The 21260-nt window shown below is 34.9% G+C and overlaps 1 protein-coding gene and 1 pseudogene across 4 annotated transcripts in view; one reads left to right on the forward strand and one right to left on the reverse strand.

Moving 5' to 3' along the window:
• The window catches only part of UVRAG (UV radiation resistance associated), a 264247-nt gene that overhangs the window by 104021 nt on the left and 138966 nt on the right, over positions 1-21260 (forward strand). For all 4 annotated transcript variants that reach the window (XM_054576288.1, XM_054576290.1, XM_054576289.1 and 1 more), the window contains 2 exons: positions 2364-2469; positions 18956-19082. In XM_054576288.1, the coding sequence (XP_054432263.1) occupies positions 2364-2469; positions 18956-19082 (233 nt within the window). The remainder of the gene's footprint in view (positions 1-2363; positions 2470-18955; positions 19083-21260) is intronic.
• LOC129072663 (protein FAM204A-like) lies at positions 15502-16524 on the reverse strand (annotated as a pseudogene).

The raw sequence follows: 21260 nt of genomic DNA on the forward strand, positions 1-21260 counted from the left end.
TAAGTTTAAATTCCTTGTACACCCATGTATCCCTTACCCCAGTCAAGGTGCAGAAAGTTTCCCTCATCTCAATAATCCCTTTGTCTCCTTGCTCTTTACCGTCAGTCCTGCCCCACCTGGGCAACTAGCAACTTGCTTTCTGTCACCATAGACTGCTTTTACCTGTTCTTGAACCGTGTATAAATGGAATCATACAGGATGTACATTCTTATTTTTGGCTCTTTTCACTCAATATAATGTTTTTGAGATTCATTTATATGTTGTATCAGTGGTGCGTTCTTTTATTGCTTAGTAGAATTTCATTATATATTTCAATTTGTTTATTAATTCTCCTGTTCGATGGACATTTGGGCTGTCCTCTGTGATCATTCTTATACAAACCTTCCTGTGGACATATGTTATATATTTCTTGAGTGAATACTTAAGAGTAGAAATACTGGGTCATAGGTTAGATGTATGTTTGACTTTATAAGGGACAGTTTTCAAAATGATAGTACTGCATGCAAGTTCTAGTGCCTCCATATCCTTGCTCCCATCAAGTGTTGTCATTTTAATGTTAGCTGTTCTAACAGGTGTGAAATGGCATTTCATTATCATTTTAATTTGCATTTCCAAGATGACTAAGATGTTGAGCACGTTTTTCTATGCTTATTGTCCATTCTTATATCTTCTTTTGTGAAATATTACACACTTTTGCTCATTTTTAATGAGGTTGTCTTTCTGTTAACTGGTTTGTAAGAATTCTTTAAATACACCAAACACAATTCTTTGTCAATTGATGTTTTGCAAATATTTTTTCCAGTCAAAGGGATGCTTTTACATTTTCTTAATGGCATCTTTAGATGAGCATACCTTTCTTTTTTTTTTTTTTTTGGTGAAGTCCAGTTTCTCCATTTAAAATTTTATGGTTGGTGCTTTTTGTGTCTTCTCTAAGAAATTTTTGCCTATCCCGAAGTTTCAAGAGATTTTTCCTATGTATTCTTCTAGAAGTTTTATGATTTTTTAGCTTTTATGTTTACTATGATCTTCTTGAATTAATTCTTTTGTGTGCTGTGATATAGGGAATGAGATTCATTTTTCTCTTATGTTTATCCAGTGTCCTAGCATCATTTATTTTAAAAACTTTATATTCTCTGTAAATTTGCCCAGGTTCAATTGGTTACCTATGTGTAGGTGTCTATATGTATACTCTTTATTCTATTCCATTTATCTATTTTTTTATCTTTATGCCAGTACCATATTGTTTTGATTATGTAGTTTTATAAAAAAGAAAGCCTTGAGCCCTGGCCAGTGTGGCTCATTTCGTTGGAGCATCATCCTGTACACCCAAAGTCTGAAGGTTTGATTTCCTGCCAGGGCACATACCTGGGTTGCATGTTCAATCCGCAGTCAGGGCATATATGGGAGGCAACCAATTGATTGTCTTTCCCTCTCACATCGATGTTTCTTCCTCTCTCGCCTCCCCCCCGCTGCCTTCCTGTCTAAAATCAGGAAACATATTTTTTAAAATAAACTTTGAAATCTGGCAGATTTCAAGATCGGTTTATCTCTTCTAGATATTTTTTGTTTTTCTGTATAAATTACTGTATCAGCTTGTTCTTTATTTACATCCAAAAGGATTGTGATTGTGATTGCACAACTGCTGACCCATATATAGAAATATACTGAAGTTTTGTGTATTCACCTGTATCCTCTGACTTATAGTTAATAGTAGTTGTTTTGTAGATTCCTAATGATTTTCTACATGAAAATCGTGTCATCTACAAATAAATATAATTTGACCACTTTTAATAGGTAAATGTATAAGAATCTCTCTCACTCTCTCCCCCCCCCCTCGCTTATTGGAAGACAGAGACCAAGAAAAACACAAACCCATAATTCAACCAAAAAAGAAAATAGCTCAGTGTTTTTTATTGTTCCTTGGTTCAACCTGGTTGGTACTTTAAATCAGTCTTCTTAATTGAGATTATTAAACTTTTTACGGATACTCACAAGTAATATTAAGCTTTGATAGCAGTGATGTTCTCCTGGTGACTTTAGCAATCCACTCAACTTCTCTTCATCTGTAAAATGATAGGATTTGACTAGATAATTTTCTAACATCTCTTCCAGTCTCCTGTGAGTTCTTCATTTTAGCTCTCAGTGTGTCAAAGGCAGTCAGGCAGGTATAGAACGGGCACTTTTAGACCATATTGTGTTTCATTATAAATATGGTTGGAAATTGTGAAACAATCAGTTTGGGTTCATTATTAATTCCGTTTATCCTGGAAGATTTGTCCTCATTTCTTCCTTTTATATCTGTAGTTCAGTGTTGAAAGTTAATAGTTAATTCACTTAAGTTTTTCTATAACTTTTATTTCTAGGCTTCATAGAGCCCAGTGTGCAATTAAACAGACTCAGGTAACTGTTCAGAAAATTGGAAAGGAAATTGAAGAAAAACTAAGACTCACATCTACAAGCAATGAGCTGGTAGGTTTTTATATATTTACTTGTTTAAACTCCTTGATTCCTAAATGTAATCATCATATTCTTCTATGTTAATTTCTTTTTCCCCAAAAAACACTTTAGGTAATTTTTCTGTCTTTTTTTTTTCTTAATGTTTCATTGAGACTTCTGTTGGCATTTAAATGTTGGAAATAAACTTTCACATCTGCTGCTAATGTAACATACAAAGTGCCTGCCTTTTTCTGCTAGATGACACTTTAGATAACATAGAATTACTTAGAAGATAGTTAAAAGCTATTTTATTAATGTCTTATGAATGTGAATTCTACACATGAACTGTGTAGTGAATGAAAAGTGCCAGAATAAAAAAAAAAACTTTAGGGACTTACCTACTATTAAAAGATGAATTTAAAATTATTTGGATTGGATGTAATAAGCTGGTTTATAGACAGTGTTCTTTTTTGGGAAAGATTCTTTTAATGAGGTATTTCTAAAGAAATAGAAATTCCATTCCAGATAGACAGATTTTAGATATTAGTATAATATTCAGTTGTTCTTTCTAGTGGATAAAAAAAATATTTATTTTGGAATGAAGATTCTGTCTTTGTAAGTAAGATAGTGGTTATAACTAGTAAATTGAGCTTTTCTCAGAATGAAGCCACATGGCTATGAATAGCTTTCAATAAAATTAGGGCTCTGAATTGTAATAGCACAAACTCATTTTTATAGGTAGGCAGTATCTTCCAGTTGTCATTTTTAGCACTGCCAACTTGCCAGACAGCCTTATATCTTACCCAAACAGAAATTTCATGTTACCTTGAAGTTTTGCCCAAGATAACAATTTAATAGGTGAGCTATAGAAATACAGCAATGTAATTAACCTACACAGACTTCTCTCTCATGGAATTTGAAATTAATAAATGAAAACCTATTTAAACTATATATAATTGCTGATTTTGACCTATAAATGACAGTTTCATATAGTTCAGCCTAATATATAAAATGTCTTGTGCTGTACCTGGCACATAGCAGGCATACAGAATATTGTAGCTGCAATAGCTATAGTAGTAATACTTATTATTTATATGACTTTTCTTGCCTATGGCAAATCTGTTATTTTGGAGGGGCTGTTAAACCACCTCTTGTTGTAATTTAGGCCCAATAAAGGACCAGATTCCAGACCACAAATATATTGGAGGAGGAGGAAAAACAGCTAATTTTAATCCTTTCTATATCATGCAAAAATGTCACATTTTTAGAACCTTTGTCTGGGGAGAAATTGCTAGGTTTTATTTTTCTTATTTTACTCCCCCAAGGCAAGACTGGGAAATTACTTATTTCATTAAATAACTGCATATGCTTTGTCTCAGTATGGAAAAATGTATGTTTAATCCTCTTCTTCTAGAATATAAGTGGTGACATACAGAGCAAGGTGATAGAATATATGAATTTAAAGAGGTCAGGTTCAGAGGTTCACTGTGTGTTTTTATGCTTCCTAATCAACCTAGAAGGAAGTCATTGGATTTTTGAACTGAAAGTGAACCTAGAAATCATCTATTCCCCTTATAACCCCACTTAAAAACACACCCCTGTCAGTATATTCTGCCCCCTCCCTGCTTTATTTTTCTCCACAGTATTTATTATCTTTAAACATGCTATTTATCTTAGATACATAGTTTGTCTCTAAACTGTGAGGGGAGGGAATTTTGTCTGTTTTTTTCTTTCCCCACTGCCATATTCTAAAAAAAGTGTTTGATACACAGAAGGCACTCAATAAATATTTGTTGAATTTTTATCCTCATATAAAAGGATAGGAAAAATGAGGCCTGAAGAAAGTAAGCAATTTTCCCACAATCATTTGGGAAGTGGAGACAGAAATTTTAGTTTACATGTCTCCTTTCAGGGAATGATGCTATGTACTTGTTAATGGTCTACTTAAAGATTTACCTGCAGCAATTAGAAACTGTTAGTATTATCTTTTTTTTTTCTATTTCCTTTCCAAATTGGCCCAAGGTCATCATACTCCATTCCAAGGATTTTTAATGTATAAGTATTAATTTTAATTTTAGCATAAGTACAAATACAGTTGGAAGGCATACATGATGCTAAAAGAAATCAAATTTCCAAGCAATTGGGTTCATACGTGATGACTTTCAAAGATTCTACATCTTCTCACATTACATCAGTATCCAACATTATCTTGGCATTTAATTATATTTCTTAAGCAATTTCTGCTGCTTTGGATTCTGTCATATGTCTTTTTTGTATCTGTTGAGATATTGTGTGTGTGTGTGTGTGATATTTGGTCTTTGAATGTTAATCCAACTTCCCATTCCTAGAGAAAGCCCCTCTTGATGAATTATTCTTTTTTGTGTATTACTAGATTTAATTTGTTAAACATTTTTTAAAGGATTTTTATATTTAGTGTATTCATGAGGAATATTCGTGTGTAATTTTGTTTCCTTATAATCTCTTTGCTTTTGTTGTCAGGATAATGTTGACCACATCTAGTAGTTGAGAAGGATTCCCTCTTCTACTGTCTGGAAGAATATGTATAGAATTGGAATTATTATTAAATGTTTGGTAAAATGTACCAATAAAGCCATCTGGTTCTAGAGTTTTCTTCATGTATTTTGAACTAGAAATTCAGTTTTTTAATACTTGTAGGGTTATTGAAGTTAATCTACTTCTTGAGTGAGCTTTGGTAGTTTGTCTTTTGAGGGTTTGCCCATTTCATGTAAGAGATCAGTCTTTTTAATTTTAAATGGGTGTGTAGTATTTTCTTAGTTTTGTTTTTCATTACATTACTATGTTGAACATTTTTCATATCTTTTTTGGTCACTCATATCTCTTTAAGAAGTGTAGGTTTAAATATTTTTATTTATTTAATAATAAAAATATTTTTGCCTGTTAAAAAAATAAACTCTAAATTTACAGAAAACTTGCAAAGAGCGTTCAGAGTTTCCGTATACCTTTTATTCATTTTCCCCTGATGTTAACCTCTTGTATGTGATAACGATATCTGTGATATGATACATCATCACAAAAAGAAATGAACATTAATGCATTACTCTTTAACTATGGACTTTTTCCAGGTTTTCCCAGTGTTTCCACTAATATCTGTTTTAAAAATAAATAAAATTTTTATTTTTTAACAGTTTTAGATTTATAGAATTATTACAAAGATAGTACAGAGAGTTATCCCATATATCCCACACCCAGTTTCTCTGATAACATCTTACATGGTACGTTTTTTCCACAATTAATGATGCTATATTGATAAATTATTAACCAAAGTTCATCCTTCATTCAGATTTCCTTAGCTTTTACCTAATGTCCCTTTTCTCTTCCAGGATTCCATTCAGGAAACCATACTACAGTTATAGTCATGCGTCCTTAGACTCTTTTTGGTAGTGAAAATTTCACAGACTTTCTTTGTTTTTGATGACTTTGACAGTTTTGAGGATTACTGGTCTGGTATTTTATAGAATATCTTGTCACTGGGATTTGTCTGATGTTTTGTCATGGTTAGACTAGGTTCTAATGTCCTCTTTTTATTCCACTATCCACTCCAGGATGGCACATTGGATTTGGACATTGTGTCTTCCCAGGCTTCTGAGATCCATGACAGTTTCTTATTCTTTCCTTTAATTAAATCACCATGACAAATCATTGTTTATATTAACCTGATACTTGGTTAACATAGTGTTTTCCAGGTTTATCTACTATAAAGTTCATTTCCCATACTCAGTTTTTTGAAAGCAGGATACTAAGTTCAGCCTATACACAAAGAAAGGGGACTTCAGATTCAACTCCTAGGTCGATACATATTATTTGAAATTCTTTGTGAGGAAGAATTTTCCCCTTCTCCTTATCTCTTGCCATTTATTTATTCAATCACTTATTTATCAGATAGACTTGTGTATATTTATTTTTATACTTTAGGTTATAACCCAATACTATGTTTTTCTTGATCAAATTGTGTCATTGAGAGCTCTTTCAAGTTGATTTCTGTGTCCTTTTGACATGATTTCATCATTTGTTTGTTTGTATGTTTGTTTAGAGCACTTCCTTAATTTCTGGCATTATAGTACCTAGGCTCATCTGGTGTTTTTCCTGTCAGCCCTAGAATCAGCCATTTCATCAAGGAGTCCTGTTCCTTTCATTGGATAATGGTATTTATAAACAAGATCTGGTCCTGGCTGGTGTGGCTCAGTGAACTGAGCACCAGCCTGTGAACCAAGAGGTCACTGGTTTGGTTCCCAGTTAGGATACATGCCTGGGTTGTGGGCTGGCTCCCTAGTTGGGGGCATGTGAGAGGCAACCTATCAATATATCTCTTGCACATGGTTGTTTTTCTCCCTCTCTTTCTCCCTTCTCCTCTCTCTAAAAATAATTAATTAAAACAATAAAAAAATTAAAAAATAGAAACAAGACCTGGGCACAGGTGTGCTTGTTGCTACTGGGTTGTAACTGCTTCTAGGCTCTCTCAGTGGACAGAGCTGATATACAGAAATATCTATACATATTAAAATAAACATGAGTTCATATGAATATATTGAACTCTAAAACCACAGGGTTCATTCTAGCCTCTGCATTCACTTTATTTGTAATATTTTTTTCTGATAGTGAGAAACCTGGCTTCCATTATCTATAGTTTATATACTTATTTTTTTCACTCCTATATACTTGTACTTTCAGATTCCCCTCCCCCCATTTGTGAATGGGATTTTTGTCTTCTTATGTTGGGGTATGGTGGGGTGAGATGGAGTGTGGGGTGGGGGAGAGAGAAAGAAAAAGAATGAGAGAATGAGAATGGGGATATTTTTTTTCTGAACACAAATCTTTTTACTGATATGTGTGTTGGGAATATTTTCTTCCAGTCTGTGGTTTGCCTTTTTGTGTTTTTAATGATGTTTTCTAAAGAGCAAAAGATTTAAGTTTGATGAAATGCAGTGTATTTTTTTATGGCTGGGGCTCTTTGTGTTTTTTTTAAAAAAATCTTTGCTTAATTCCAAGTCACGTAAATTTTCTCTTGTGTTTTGTTCTAGAAGTTTTATTAGTTTTTGTCTTTACAATTAGATCTCTGATCTGCCTCAGGTTAGTCTTTTTGTATGAGTTAAGTGCCGTAATTTTTTTCTGTATGAATGTCCAATTGATTTATCATCATTTGATGAACAATCTTTTCTTTCCACATTTAACTGTTTTGTAATGTTTGTCTAAAATCAATTGATAATGTGTATCTATTTATGGATTCTCTGGTTTGTAACATCAATCTATGTCTGTCTTTCACCAATATCATACTCTTTTTATTATGATAGACTCATTGTCTTAAAGGCAGATAGGGTAAGTCCTTTAACTTTGTTCTTTAAAAAAATATCCCTAGGTGTTTTCTAGTTTCTTTGTATTTCCAAATGAATTTGAGAGTCAACTTGTCAGTCTCTACCCAGCCCGCCCGCCCCCCGCCCCCCCCAAAAAAAGCCTGCTGGAATTTTGATAAGGATTTATAGATCAATTTGTAGAAAATTGCATCTTAACTGTCAAATTATGCAATCCACAAACACGGCATATGTCTCTTTTATTTAGATTATTTTTAAGTTACCTCAGTAATACCTTCTAATCTTCACTCGAGATTTTGGACATATTTTCTTAGAGTTATTTCTAAGTATTTTATGGGAGGGTTTTGGGCATGATTGCAAATGGGATTGTTTTTGAATTTTTGTTTCTCATTTGTTTGCTGCCACTGTTAAATAAGAAGAAAGCTTATTAAACTCACTTGCAGTCTTTTTATTAACTTTTTTTTGTCCTGGTTATTATTTTGTAGATTTCTTGGGATTTTTATTGTACCTGCAAAAATGGACTGCTTATGTGCTTCATTTAATATTTCTGCCTTATTTCAATAGCTAAGACATATAGTTACAATATCGAATAAAAGTGATAAAGGTAGAAATCTTTTCTTTGTTTTTGATTATAGGGGAAAACAATTCATCCTTTCTCCATTAAATACCTATAATGTTAGCAATGCCCTTTAGTGGTTTTAGGAAGTTTCCTCTTATTCCTAGTTACTGAGAGTGTTTATCATGAATGAATGGATCTTGAATTTTGTCAGTGCATTTTATGCACCCGTTGAAATGATCATGTGATTTTCTCCTGATTCTGTTATTATGATGAGCTGCATTGATGTAATTTCAAATGTTTAGCATCATATTTATGGTATAAACCTGAATTGATTGTGATATATAATCTTTTTTGTATCTTGCTGGATTTGATCTAGTAATAATAAGGGTTTTTGTGCCTATGTTTATTAGGGATATTGGAATGCATTTTTAAAAATTACTTTATCAGATTGGTATTAGGATTGTGGTAGACTGGTAAAATTATTTGAACAGTGTTCTTTTTTCCTAGTCCATCTTGACCAGAAGCAAAAGTCTCCTGGATTTTCTTTTTTTTTCAAACAAGAGTTTCTTCTTCTTCTTCTTCTTTTTAAAGGTTTTATTTATTTATTTCTAGTGAGAGGGGAAAGGAGGGAGAAAGTGGAAAGAAACATCAATGTGTGATTATCTCTCGCACGCCCCCAACTGGGGGCCTGGCCTACAACCCAGGCATGTGCTCTGACTGGGAATCGAACCAGCATCCCTTTGGTCTGCAGGCTGGCACTCAATCCACTGAGCCATACCAGCAATGGCTCTCCTGGATTTTTAATATTTTTTAGTACTCTGCTGAGATTTACTATCTTTCTTTTTAAAAAGGTGAATTTATTTATTTTTAGAGAAAAGGGAGGGAGAAAGAGAAGGCGAGAAACATCAATTGTGTACCTCTTGCACACACCCCGACCAGGGACCAAACCCTCAACCCAGGCATGTGCCCTGACTCGGAATAGAACTAGTGACCTTTCACTCTGCAGGAAGACATCTAACCAACAGAGCCATACCAGTCAGGGTGATATTTCCTATCTTTTTATGCTTTATGAGAATATTGTACTTATTTTTACTCAGCATATTTAAATAGTGGCTTTAAAGTTTTTGTCTGATATTTAGGACATCTGGACCATCTTGGGGTTGGCCTATATTGGTTGTTTTTTCTCTAGGGAGTAACTCATATTTTCCTGGCGCTTCATATATTGGGTAATAATGTATAGTATCTGGGACATCGTGCATATAATCTTGTGGAATCTCTGGATTTTGTTCCTTTGCTCTGAAGAAGGGAGATGTTTTTATTTCAGTAGGTAGTTACCATATTTTGCCATGTATAATGTGCACCCACATTTTTGGCCCAAACTTTCAGGGAAAAAAAAATCTTTCATTTTAATTTATTAATTCAATTTTTATTTATATATAAAACCGATTATCATATTCCAGGGTATTATTTTGCATACAAATATCGTTATTGCTTTCTAGAGTTACACTTTTAATCATAAGCATAAATAAAAGAATTGAAAACATTTCTATAGATACAGAATTAGCACTACACATGTATAATGTGCATCCTTATTTTTCCCTCAAATATTTGAGCAAAAAAGTGTGCATTACATACGGCAAAATACAGTAACTTGGTTAGGCTCAGATTTTAGTTCAGTGCTTTTACCCTGAGGCACAGCAAACATGCCAGCTTACGACATGTGTGTGCATGTGTGTGTTGCTGAGAATTCAGTCAGAGGTTCAATGGTATTTAAACAGAATGGGGGTCTAGTCCCTGAAGTCCTGCCTTCTGGTGGCCTTAGCATCTCCCCCTCCCTCTGGTGCCTCTGGCGGGAGAGACAGTCAGCTTTCTGCTGGCGTTTGACAGCAGCCTCCCTCTGGGTTAGAGGCACAGAAAAGGGGAAACTGGCTCTGTGTGTTGATTGCTTGCCCTAGGTTCTGAATCTCTCTCTGATCTCTCCAGAACCCTCAAGTAGTAGCAATTTGTATTTTATCTAGAGTTTGTAGGTATTATTTGTGGGGGGAGGCCAGTTTGTTAGGTACTCATTCTCTTATACCAAAAGCAGAACTCCTGTGCATCCTATTATGATATACGTTTTGCTCCCTAGCTAGACCTGGGTTCTAGGCCTGAGAGTGCCACTGAATTATGAAATTAATGGATTGGATTAAATATTTGCTAAGGAAATTTTTCGCTTAGTGGTTGAGTAGGTGCAGGTGCAATAAAAAACAACTTACAAATGAAATTTAAAAGCGATTTTGTTGACTTATAAGACAACTGCCAATTTTCTTTCAGATTGTTAATTTTCAATTTTGGTGGCAAAACTAATGTAGATGAGTGTGCTCCAGTTCTCGAACTCTTTGGTCTCTTGACCTCTTTACACTCTTAAAAATTGTAAAGACCTCATAGAACTTAGGGTATATCTATTGATAATGTCTAAGTTAATAAAAGACCAATGAATTTTTACTTATACTTTTGCACTCAATCTATTGTGATACCACAAATCTTATAGACTCGGTCAAGCTGTATTGTACAGTTATGAGAAAATGAGAATGGAAAGAGGGAGGTAATGGCCTAGTATTATTATGAAACTATGTGTGATGCCACAGAGTGTGGAACAGCCTCAGGAACCCTCATGGTTTTCTGGACCAAGCTTGGAGAACTTTTGCCTAAGACTTTTTAGCTCCAATATGATCTTTGAGAACAAAATTGTTTCGTTTACTGTATCATTAGTCTGTCATTCTGAAATGAATTTTTAACATTACTCATCACTGCCTTTGTAAAGATCCATAAATAGGAATGTGTGTGCTTACAAATAGATGAATGTGTCTGTGATAGTCAGATCAAAGAGTGTTGTATAAAAAACACTAAAATCCAATTAAAAGTGATTCATTGGAGATAGCACGTGACATTAACTATACTTGGAGTAAATAGATATATAGAACACAGAAACCCATTAGAAGACACTTAGGGAACATTAAGATATTTGAGCACTTGCCTTAGATGCATTAGAAAGGATCAGAACCAGATCCCACTTGGGCAGGGTTTGTTTACACTCCTCATCAGAAATTAGAGTCAACAATTTTCATTTTGAATGACTTGATATATTTCTGTATATGGGCCAGTTTCTGCGCATGGACCATAACACAAACACAGTATACATATGCCTTCCTGTATTAGTTTAGTATTTAGATTAACTTGTATCCTTAGTTGTTTGACTTTAGAAAACATATCCTGATTTGTGCAATACCCTGGAATAAAGCAGATTGGCATGTCTCTGTGTTCTCTGAAGAGATGCTTTTTAAATTATTATTATAATTTTATTTTCACCCTGCTCAGAGATAATTCAGTTTACATATTCTTTGGAAAATTCAAGTTAAGGAGATTGAACCCTTATCTCTTTGTTGAGAAAGATTGCTTCCTAAGATTTTACATATTTTTTTCCTCAGTGTTATAAAAATACCCTAGGGCTTCCTGATCACATTATTGGCAAGAAAGCAGATTGCTCTTCGGTTCTTTCTTCTTTAACCTTACTGACTTTTGTTTTTGTTTTTACAGTGGGTTGGCAGGGTAAAATCGCTTTTGTCTCCACTAGAGCTAAGTAAGGTCTTACAAAGCAGAGACCATTTCTCATTCATCCAGAAGCATCTGGCTCTCCATTAGTAGGCTCTTCTTTAAGTGTTTGCTTTGTTTAGGAGAAATTGATTAGCAATGTTTCATATTTCATAGAGTTTTCCAGTCAAATATAATGATGATTGGAAATAAGCTTTTCTGCTTGTTTTCATGGCTTGAATGTTCATGCCATCTGTTTAGAATCAGTATTTCAGAGATGAGGAAGAAAGCGTTTTGGGTGAGAAATGAGAGGAATAAAGTACTTTCCACACAACTGCCAAAAGTCATTTTCCATGCCCATTCCTTCTACAAGGTCATATCTCGCTGAATGTCTGTGTTTCCTGATTCTGTGCAAATCAAATAGAGATGCTGATTCCTTTTCCTGTAAAGTTTACTATCAGCTTATATGGGATAAGTCACCTATTCAGTTTATTTAGTGAATAGATATTTTTTATATTACAGTTTTAATTAGTATATATCTGAGGACAGAGGCAAGAGTTTACTAGGTTTGCTGTTTCATTAAGATTTATGTAATGGAAAATCAAGGGAAGTGTATTGTTGACACTTGATAAACACCAGGAGAGAAGGACACATACATTTATAATGCAGTAATTGTGTGGGAACGTGACAGGGAATGTCGAGGTCCCCCAAACGGGAAGGCCCCCACTAACCTGGCTGGGGGAAGGGGAAATGGAGCTTAGTAATGCTAATAGCTGTGCCTGCCACGCTCCGAGCAAGAGAGATGGGTGTGACTCTAACCTGGGATGCATCTGGGAGGTGGTCTTCCAGTTACTGTGCCTGCCCGAGCGGCTTGGAGGCAGTTCCTGCCTCCCAGGGCCAAGCCTGCTCCGACTAACGATGGCACCCGAGAAAGGTAGGAGAAACCAGAATACTGACAGGTGTAACCCTTTGTGGGAGGAATCGGAAATGGGTTACAGAGGACGATCCACCCTGTGATTTAAACTCAAGTGCAGGGCAGCCATGTTCTCTTAACCCCACGGCTTGGGAAGGAGAAGCGCTCTTCACCATGTAGCTTTGGAGCTGTCCTGTCCACATGGTTTGAAAGGACGCAGAAGGACCCTCCCTGGCCCACCATGAGAAGGGGCCATGAGGCTTTGATTTAAGGGCAGTAGCCTAACTGAGCATGGATGCCTGAGAGAAGCTGGAATGTTAAGCAGGAATCTGCCTAGCTGGGCTACAGACGTCTATTCTTTTCCTGAGAGAGGGTACCTCTGACTGGCCTGGTCTGGCAAGGGGACGCAGGACTGTGTGTTTCTGGGTGTTTCCTTTGTTTTTAAGGGAGTGGGATTTAATGGGAAAATTCTGCCATTATTTTAATCCTGTGTAACTTTCGAATGAATAGAGTTCCTTTCCTTTTCATAAGACTGGCATTGGGAGTCATGGGTTCTTTTTGGCAGTGGGCAGTAGAACCCAGAGTGGTTCTGTTTCATGAATGCAAGCATATGTACGCACATACATATTCATTGTGGGGTAGGTTTTCAGATTTTTATCTGGAGGCAAATTCTGACAAGGTATTTGGATTAAAAGGGAGACTGAATAAAGTTCCAATCATGGTTTTATAGGTTTAAGTGGGAAATATTTGTATGGAAAGATAAGCTAACAAATTTATTTAGCAAAATTGATTGTATCTCTGGTAGGATGTGTCCAAGATTTGTTTTATTAAATGAACATTCAGTAAAGTTGACTTTTTGGAAAGATTAGTTCTATCGCTTTTTTCAAAAATAAACCTAAAACTTTAGAGTAGTTTTAGGTTTACAGAAATACTGTGCATAAAGTGCATAAAGTTTCTATTTCCCCTCTTCTGCCCTGCCCCCCACCCCCAATTTCTTTGTTATTACCATCTTATATTAGATGGGTGCATTTCTTACAATTGTTTAATCAGTATTAATCCAATATTATTAACTAAAGTCCATAGTTTCCATTAGGGTTCACTCTTTAAGTTATACAGTCTCTGGGTTTTGACAAATGCACAATGCCATGTATCTACCATTACAGTATTATCCAAAATATTTTCACTGGCCTAAAAATACCTGTTCCACCTATTCATCTTTTACCCCCTCTTTTAGAGTCCCCGACAACCATTGATCTTTTTACTGTCTCTATAATTCTGCCTTTTCCAGAATGTCATATTGTTGAAATTATACATACAGTATATAGCTTTTTCAGATTGGCCTCTTTTATTTAGCAATATGCAATTAAGTTTCCTTCATATCTTCCATGGCTCATTCTTTTTATCACTGACAAATACTACATTGTTCGGGTACAGTGCAGTTTGTTTATATGTTGACCTATTGAAGTACATCTTCGTTGCTTCCAAATTTTGGCAATTATGAATAAAGCTGTTGCAGACATTCATGTGTAGGTGTTTTTCGTGGCCATAAATTTTTAACCCATCTGGGTAAATACTTAGAGGGCAGTTGTTGGATCATATAGTAAGCCTATGTTTAGTTTCATAACAAACTGTCACACAGTCTTCTAAAGTGACTGTACACATTTTGAATCATCACTAACAATGAATGAAAGTTTCTGTTGCTCCACACCCTTGCCAGCACTTAGTATTGTCAGTGTTTGGGATTTTTAGTATTTTAATAAGTATGTAGTAGTATCTAATTGTTGTTTTAATTTGTAGTTCCCTGATGACATGTGATGTTGAGTATCTTTGCATATGCTTATTAGCCACTTGTATATATATATATATTTTTTTTTGGTGAGGTGATAGTTCAGAACTTTTGCCCATTTTTTAATTGGATTGTTTGTTTTATTGTTGAGGTTTTAGAGCTCTTTGTATATTTTGGGATACCATTTCTTTATTGGATAAGTGGTTTTCAAGTATTTTTTCCCAGCTTATGGCTTGTCTTTTCATTTTTTTTATAGTGATTTTTGCAGTTTTTTTAAAAAAAAATCTGTCCTTTTTTTAATTATAGTATGTTAACTGAAGGTATACTAAAGTTAACCATTTGCTTTTATTTATAGTTGTGAAGTATCAACTCTGCTGCATCTAATAAAGAGCCAATAATTAGTTTTATAACATTAAGATGAAGTCATTTAGAAAGAGAATATCAATTAAGACTTTCTTACACTTATGACTAAATGCATTGTAAACTAGCGCTGATCTTTAAAACACAATTCCAGAATAAGTGCAGACTTAGTGCGGATAAAAAAGTACAAGGAGCTCATTGGCTGTGCTATACCAAATAGATAAAAGGTAAAATTGATTTTATACTGCAAGTCTCTGTAAATAAATAAATAAAACCCTATTTTTTTTTCCTGTATATTTGCTTAGATTCCTTGTACAAATAACAGAACATTCCATTCCATTCACTTCAATAGGATGAACTCTTTAGAAAAAGATTAAAGAATTTGTTAATCAACTCCCAAATTTTATGCTTATTTTTTCTACTTCTATCAATGTCCTGACATTTTAACATAAGCAGGAATATTTTTTTCAGTCAATTTAGTTGTTGAAAACTCAAGAAAAGATATAGTGTCTTGAAGAACTCAGGCAAGTTACACGTATCCCACCTTGCTTTTGGTTTCCCATTTCTTCTTTGCTTTACATCCCTATGTAGGTTTTTTCTTTTCTTGAGCAATCTGTGATGTTTCAGCTTCCTTTTTTGGCTTTTACAAAGTTATGGCAGGCAATCGCTTTGGCAGTTTTTATACCAAGCTCTTGGGTAGCTAGCTGGTTGCTGCTTCTTCAGCCTTCTCTTCTGTTTTTGTTTTTTTGTTGTTGTTGTTTTCTTTTTTTTTTTTCCTTTTTAACAGGGGTTTCATACTGTCATTGACTCCAAAATGCTAAGTTCCTTCCACTGGGTTTTACCTGAGGACTGTTCACTATGAGATTCTTCTTCATTCTTCAATTTACCTTTTCTGGAGCATTTTCTTTTTTCTTTTCTGAATTTTGAAGTTGCGGTTTTCTGTTCAGAGTGTTTTTATGCAATTCTTGAAAATTATTCCACATCTGTAAGGGAATTCCAGAAGGACACTTTTTGTATATGTTAGGGTGGTTGGTGACGTGGGCTATGAAAGAATTCACAAACAGAAGAAAGTGTAGAGAATAAAATTTTTATTAACTCTCCAGGAAAGCAGAGGGGCATGGTGTGGAGAGCCACGTCAGCATGGGGAGTGGGACCAGAGGACACTTGGAGTTTTCTGTTGGATTATAATTGGATTAAGAAAGGGTGAGGGGGTTGCTGTTGTGTGTCTTCTGAGTGAAGCTGCAGTTTTTTCCAATATTATCTTATGCCTGTGGCTGTTGGGAGCAGTTGGTTCTTTTCTTACTTTCCAGTAATTTTCCAGTCCTGGAGACCTAAGCTCTGAAGAGTAAAATGGCAGTCATGTTTAACACGGTCATAGGCCTGCTTGGTGAATGGTACCACAATAGCAAATGGGGCTGGCTTTATCCTTTCAATATGCATTTACATTTTCCTCTGCTTTAGTTTTTGGTCTATCTCTAGGGAAATCCGAGATCTCTGTTTTTGTAATGGTCCCATCTTCTTTATCTTCCTGTAAATTAACATTAAGTAACATTAAGATAAAGTCATTTATAAAGAGAATATCATCTTCAGAATTAAACTCCTCCCTTGCCTTCTCCTCCTCTCTGCCCCCCGCCCCCCACTTCTTCCTCCTTCTGCTTTTGCAGGTGGGGTCGATTTTGTGGGATTTTCTGCATAAACAAACATATCACCTGTAAACAAAGTTGATTTTATTTCTTCTTTCCCAATCTGTATAGCTTTTACTTATTTTTCTTGCCTTACTGTATAGCTAGTATTTCCAGTACATAATAGTGATAAAAGGGGACATTCTTATCTTGTTCTCCAGCTTAGGAAGAAAGCATCTGATTTCTCATCATTAAGTGTGGTGTTAGCTGTAGGTATTTTGGCAGACGTTCTTTACCAAGTTGAGTAAGTTCTCCTTTATGCCTAATTTGCTAAGAGTTTTTATTTTTTAATCATAAATGGATGTTGAAAACTGTCAAATACTGTTTCAGCATTTTTTGATATTATGTATGATTTTTCTTCTATAGCCTGGTTCATGTAGCGAATTTCATTATTCAATGTCAAACCTGCCTTGCACACCTGTAATAAATTCCATTTGGCCATGGTATATAATTCTTATACATTGTTGGATTTTATTTGCTAATATTTTGTTGAAGGATTTTCTTCTATGTTCATGTGAGATATGAGTCTATAATTTTCCTTTCTGGTCCTTTTGGTGGTAGGGTGACAAATGAGACAGGAAGTTCTACTGTATTTTGGAAGAGATCTTAAATAACTAGCATTTTTTATTTAAATGTTTGCTAAAATTCATCAGTGAAACCTTCTGGGCCTGGTGCTTTCTATTGGGGAAGATTATTAATTATTGTTTTATACACACACATACATTCAGATTGTTTCTCCTAGAGTAAGTTGGTAGATGCCTTTAAAGCAGTTGGTCCATTTAATCTAAGTTATCAGATTTGTGGGCATAGAGTAATTTATAGTGCTCTTTATTCTTTTAATGTCCATGGCCCCTTTTCATTCCTTACATTAGTAAAATTTGTGTCTTCTCTTTTTTTACTTAGTTAGCCTGGCTAGAGTTTTATCAGTTTTATTGACCTTTTAAAAAAAAATAACCCAGCCTTTATTTATTTTATTTATTTTAGTTACTTTCTCCATTGAATTTACTCTGTTTGTGGTTCACTAACTTCTTGAATCTGTAGATTTATTTCTTTTGCCTAATTTGGGAAGTTTTAACCATTATTTTAATGAGTCTTTTTTTAATTCCTTCCCTATCTCTCTTTCCTCCCAGTACTTGATGATACAACTGTTAGATCTTTTGGTGTAGTTCCACAGGTCCCTGAAGCTCTGTTCATTTTTTACAGTCTATTTTCTCCCTGTTGTTTACATTAGAAAGTTTCTATCCTACCTTGCAGCTTAAAGATTCTTTTTCCTATTCCAGCTGTCCGCTAGACCTCCGCTGATGCTCACCTGTGGGAGGAGTAGGAGTGCCTTGATACTGTTCCTCCCATGGCCTCCGCTGATATCGTCAGGGGTAGGGCCTATTAGTTTTCCACAGTAGTGAAATTTTTGACGGACTCCTAGGCCTCCTCTGATATCACCCAGCAGGGAGGGAGAGGGTTATCTTGTGATTGCTGCAAGTCAAGGCTTTGCCTGTGGTGTCCACTGACACTGTGGGGGCTTGGTTGCTTACTGCCTGCCAGGGATGAAAGCCGTAGGTCTCTACTTGGCCTTCTCTGAAACGTGCGAGATGTTAGAGCATCTTAGTTCAATTTGACAAGGATGGAAATCTACCCTTTGTTACTGTGGATTTGCCTATTCTGGACATTATTTCATATAAATCGAGTCTGTGGCCTTTTTAAACTGACTTTTTCAATTAGCATAATGTTTTCCTGTGTTGTGGCATATATTAGTACTTCATTTCTTTTTATTGACAAATAATATTCCATTGCATAGATATGGCACATTTTATTTCTCTATCAGATGATGGACAATTGAATTGATTCCACTGTTTGGCATGAGTAATGCTTCATGAATATTCATATTCAGGTTTTTGTGCAGACATGTTTTTGATTTTCTTGGGTGTCCATACCTAGAAGTGGGAGGATTGTTGGTTTCTATGGTAACTCTTCTTAACATTTTGAGAACTCTATTTCTTTTTTGTTGTTGTTTTTTGTCTTATTGTATTATAATGTTAGGAAAGGGGCCTGAGACATTTTGTATTCTCTTTTGGGTTCTTAGAACTGTCCCCAGGCTTTAGATTTATTTTTTCTTTTACTCTTTGCTTACATCTGTACTCTTACCATTGAAATTATGGGTGCTGATAATTAAGTTACTCAAGAGATAGGTAAGTTAGATGAGTATTAAAGTGCTTTAAACCATTATTCATTATGAAACATGAATGCATAATTATAGTCATGATTTTTATATTCATAAATTTACCTGTGCTTTTAATTATTTAGAAAAAAGAAAGTGAGTGCCTGCAATTAAAAATTTTGGTGCTTCGAAATGAACTGGAAAGACAAAAGAAAGCTTTGGGCCGGGAGGTGGCATTCCTGCATAAGCAGCAAGTTGCACTACAGGACAAAGGTAAGTAAGAATACCTTACAAATAGTCTAACCGCCACATTTACATTTTCCTTCCTTCTTCTAGGCTCAAGGAGTCATCTTTGTATAAATATGCTGATATAACTTAAAGTTTTTGTAGTATTTTGAAATTAATCCATACAGAAAAATGTACAAATATACGCACACATACTGCATTTTAAATTTCAAAATGAATACACCTATGTAAGCAGAATCTTCATCAAGAAACAGAGCATTACGAGGACCCCAGAATCTCGGAAGCTTCCTCTTACTCCCCTCCATTCCAGCCAGGCTGATTGCTACTGTGACTTATTATACCAAAGATTGTTTTTGTTTTTTTTTAAAGACTTTATTTATTTATTTTTAGAGAGAGGGGAAGGGAGGGAGAGAAACATTGATTGGCTGCTTCCTGCATGCCACCATCTGAGGACTTGGCCTGCAACCCAGGCATGTGCCCTGGCAGGGAATTGAACCAGCAACATTGCCCTGCCCCTCTACCCCCGCCAGTGGTTTGCAGGAAGATGCTCAGTCCACTGAACCACACCAGTCAGGGCCAAAGATTGGTTTTGCTAATTTTGAACTTTATACAAATAGAGTTATATAATATATGCATTTTATGTGCTGGCTTTAGTTCAACATTTATTTGTAGAATTCATCCCTACCTGCATGTAATATAGTTGTAGTTTATTCCTACTGCCAGTAGTATTCCACTGTATGAATATGAGTTTATTCTTTTGGCATTTCAGTAATTTCTAGTTTAGGACTATTACAGATGTTGCTTCCATCAATGTTATGGCACATGTTTCTTACTGAAAGTTGTTTTTTTTTGGGGGGGGGTTTTTTTTTTTGTATTTCTGTTGGTTATAAACCTAGGAGCAGAATGACAGTCATGGGATATGCATACCTTCAGCTTTCACATGTTGTGTCCAAAGCCTTCCAAAGTGTTTTTGCCAATTTACCTCCTTTCCATCCAGCAGTGTACTGGGTTAGTGTTTGGTACTTTCTGTCTTTTGTATTTCAGCCTTTCTGTTAAGCATATTGTAGTATCTCCTTGTAGTTTTAATTATGATTCCCCTGAAGGCTCATGAAGTTGAACACTATTTCATATGTTTCTTGCTGATTGGGATCTACTCCTATGTGAAGTACCTGTTGAAGCCTTTTCCCCATATTTTTATTGGCTTGATAATTTTTTGATAAGAGTTTTTCGTATGTAATGGATATGGGTTCTTTGTTTGAAATGTGCAATATTCTCCCATTCTGTGACTTGCTAGTTCATTCTTTAATGCTACCTTTACATGAACTGAAGTTTTATTGTATCAGTCTTTCTTTCTTTAATATTTAAGGCTTTTTGTGACTAGTTTAGGAAACAGTTGCCTATTTTAATGTCATAAAGATCTTCTGTGTTTTCTCTTAAATGCTTTACTATTACACTTTTTACATTTGTATTTATAATTTATCAAGGATTGATTTTGTGTGTGTGATGTAAAATAAGAGTCAAGATTCATCGTTTTTTTTCATTTGGATAGTCATTTGACCCAGCACTATTTAGTAAAGACCTTCCCTTCCCCACTGCACTGCAGTTTCACTTTTGTCATAAATCAGGTGACCATGTACTTGCATGTGTATTACAGGATCCTCCGTTCTGGGCCATTGACCTATTTTTCTATTCTTTTGCCATTACCTCAGTGTTTTAATTTCTCTCATGTTACAATTGGTCTTGCTATCAAAGTTCATGCCTTGTTTTTCTTCAAGATCACCTTCACTGTTCTTGTCCTTTTGCATTTTCATAAGAATTTCTACGCAGAAAAGAAAATCTTCCTAGGATTTTCAGTGGGACTACATTTAATACATTTATCAACATAATTAGGGGATAACATCTATAATGAGTCTTCTAAAATCAGAGAATGGTATATGCCTTTATTAGCTCTTCTTTGTAAGACATTATTGAAATTAACTTTAGTGTATGTATGTTGCTCATGATTTATTGAATTTTTTTTGATGTTTTATGATACTGTTGTAAACATCTTCTAATTTTATTTTCTACTTGTCGATATTTAGAAATACAATTGATTTTTTTCAGTGGTATTGATTTTTATTGTATGTGCAAAGAAAAATTTCCCAAAAGTCTTACGGACAGATTAGCAGTTACTAATATCAGGGTAATGGCCTTGCAGCTTCAGCT

Source organism: Pteronotus mesoamericanus, unplaced genomic scaffold (genome assembly GCF_021234165.1).
Source record: "Pteronotus mesoamericanus isolate MK-2021 breed Mesoamerican mustached bat unplaced genomic scaffold, CSHL_Meso_final contig_33, whole genome shotgun sequence".
Taxonomy (NCBI): Eukaryota; Metazoa; Chordata; class Mammalia; order Chiroptera; family Mormoopidae; genus Pteronotus; species Pteronotus mesoamericanus.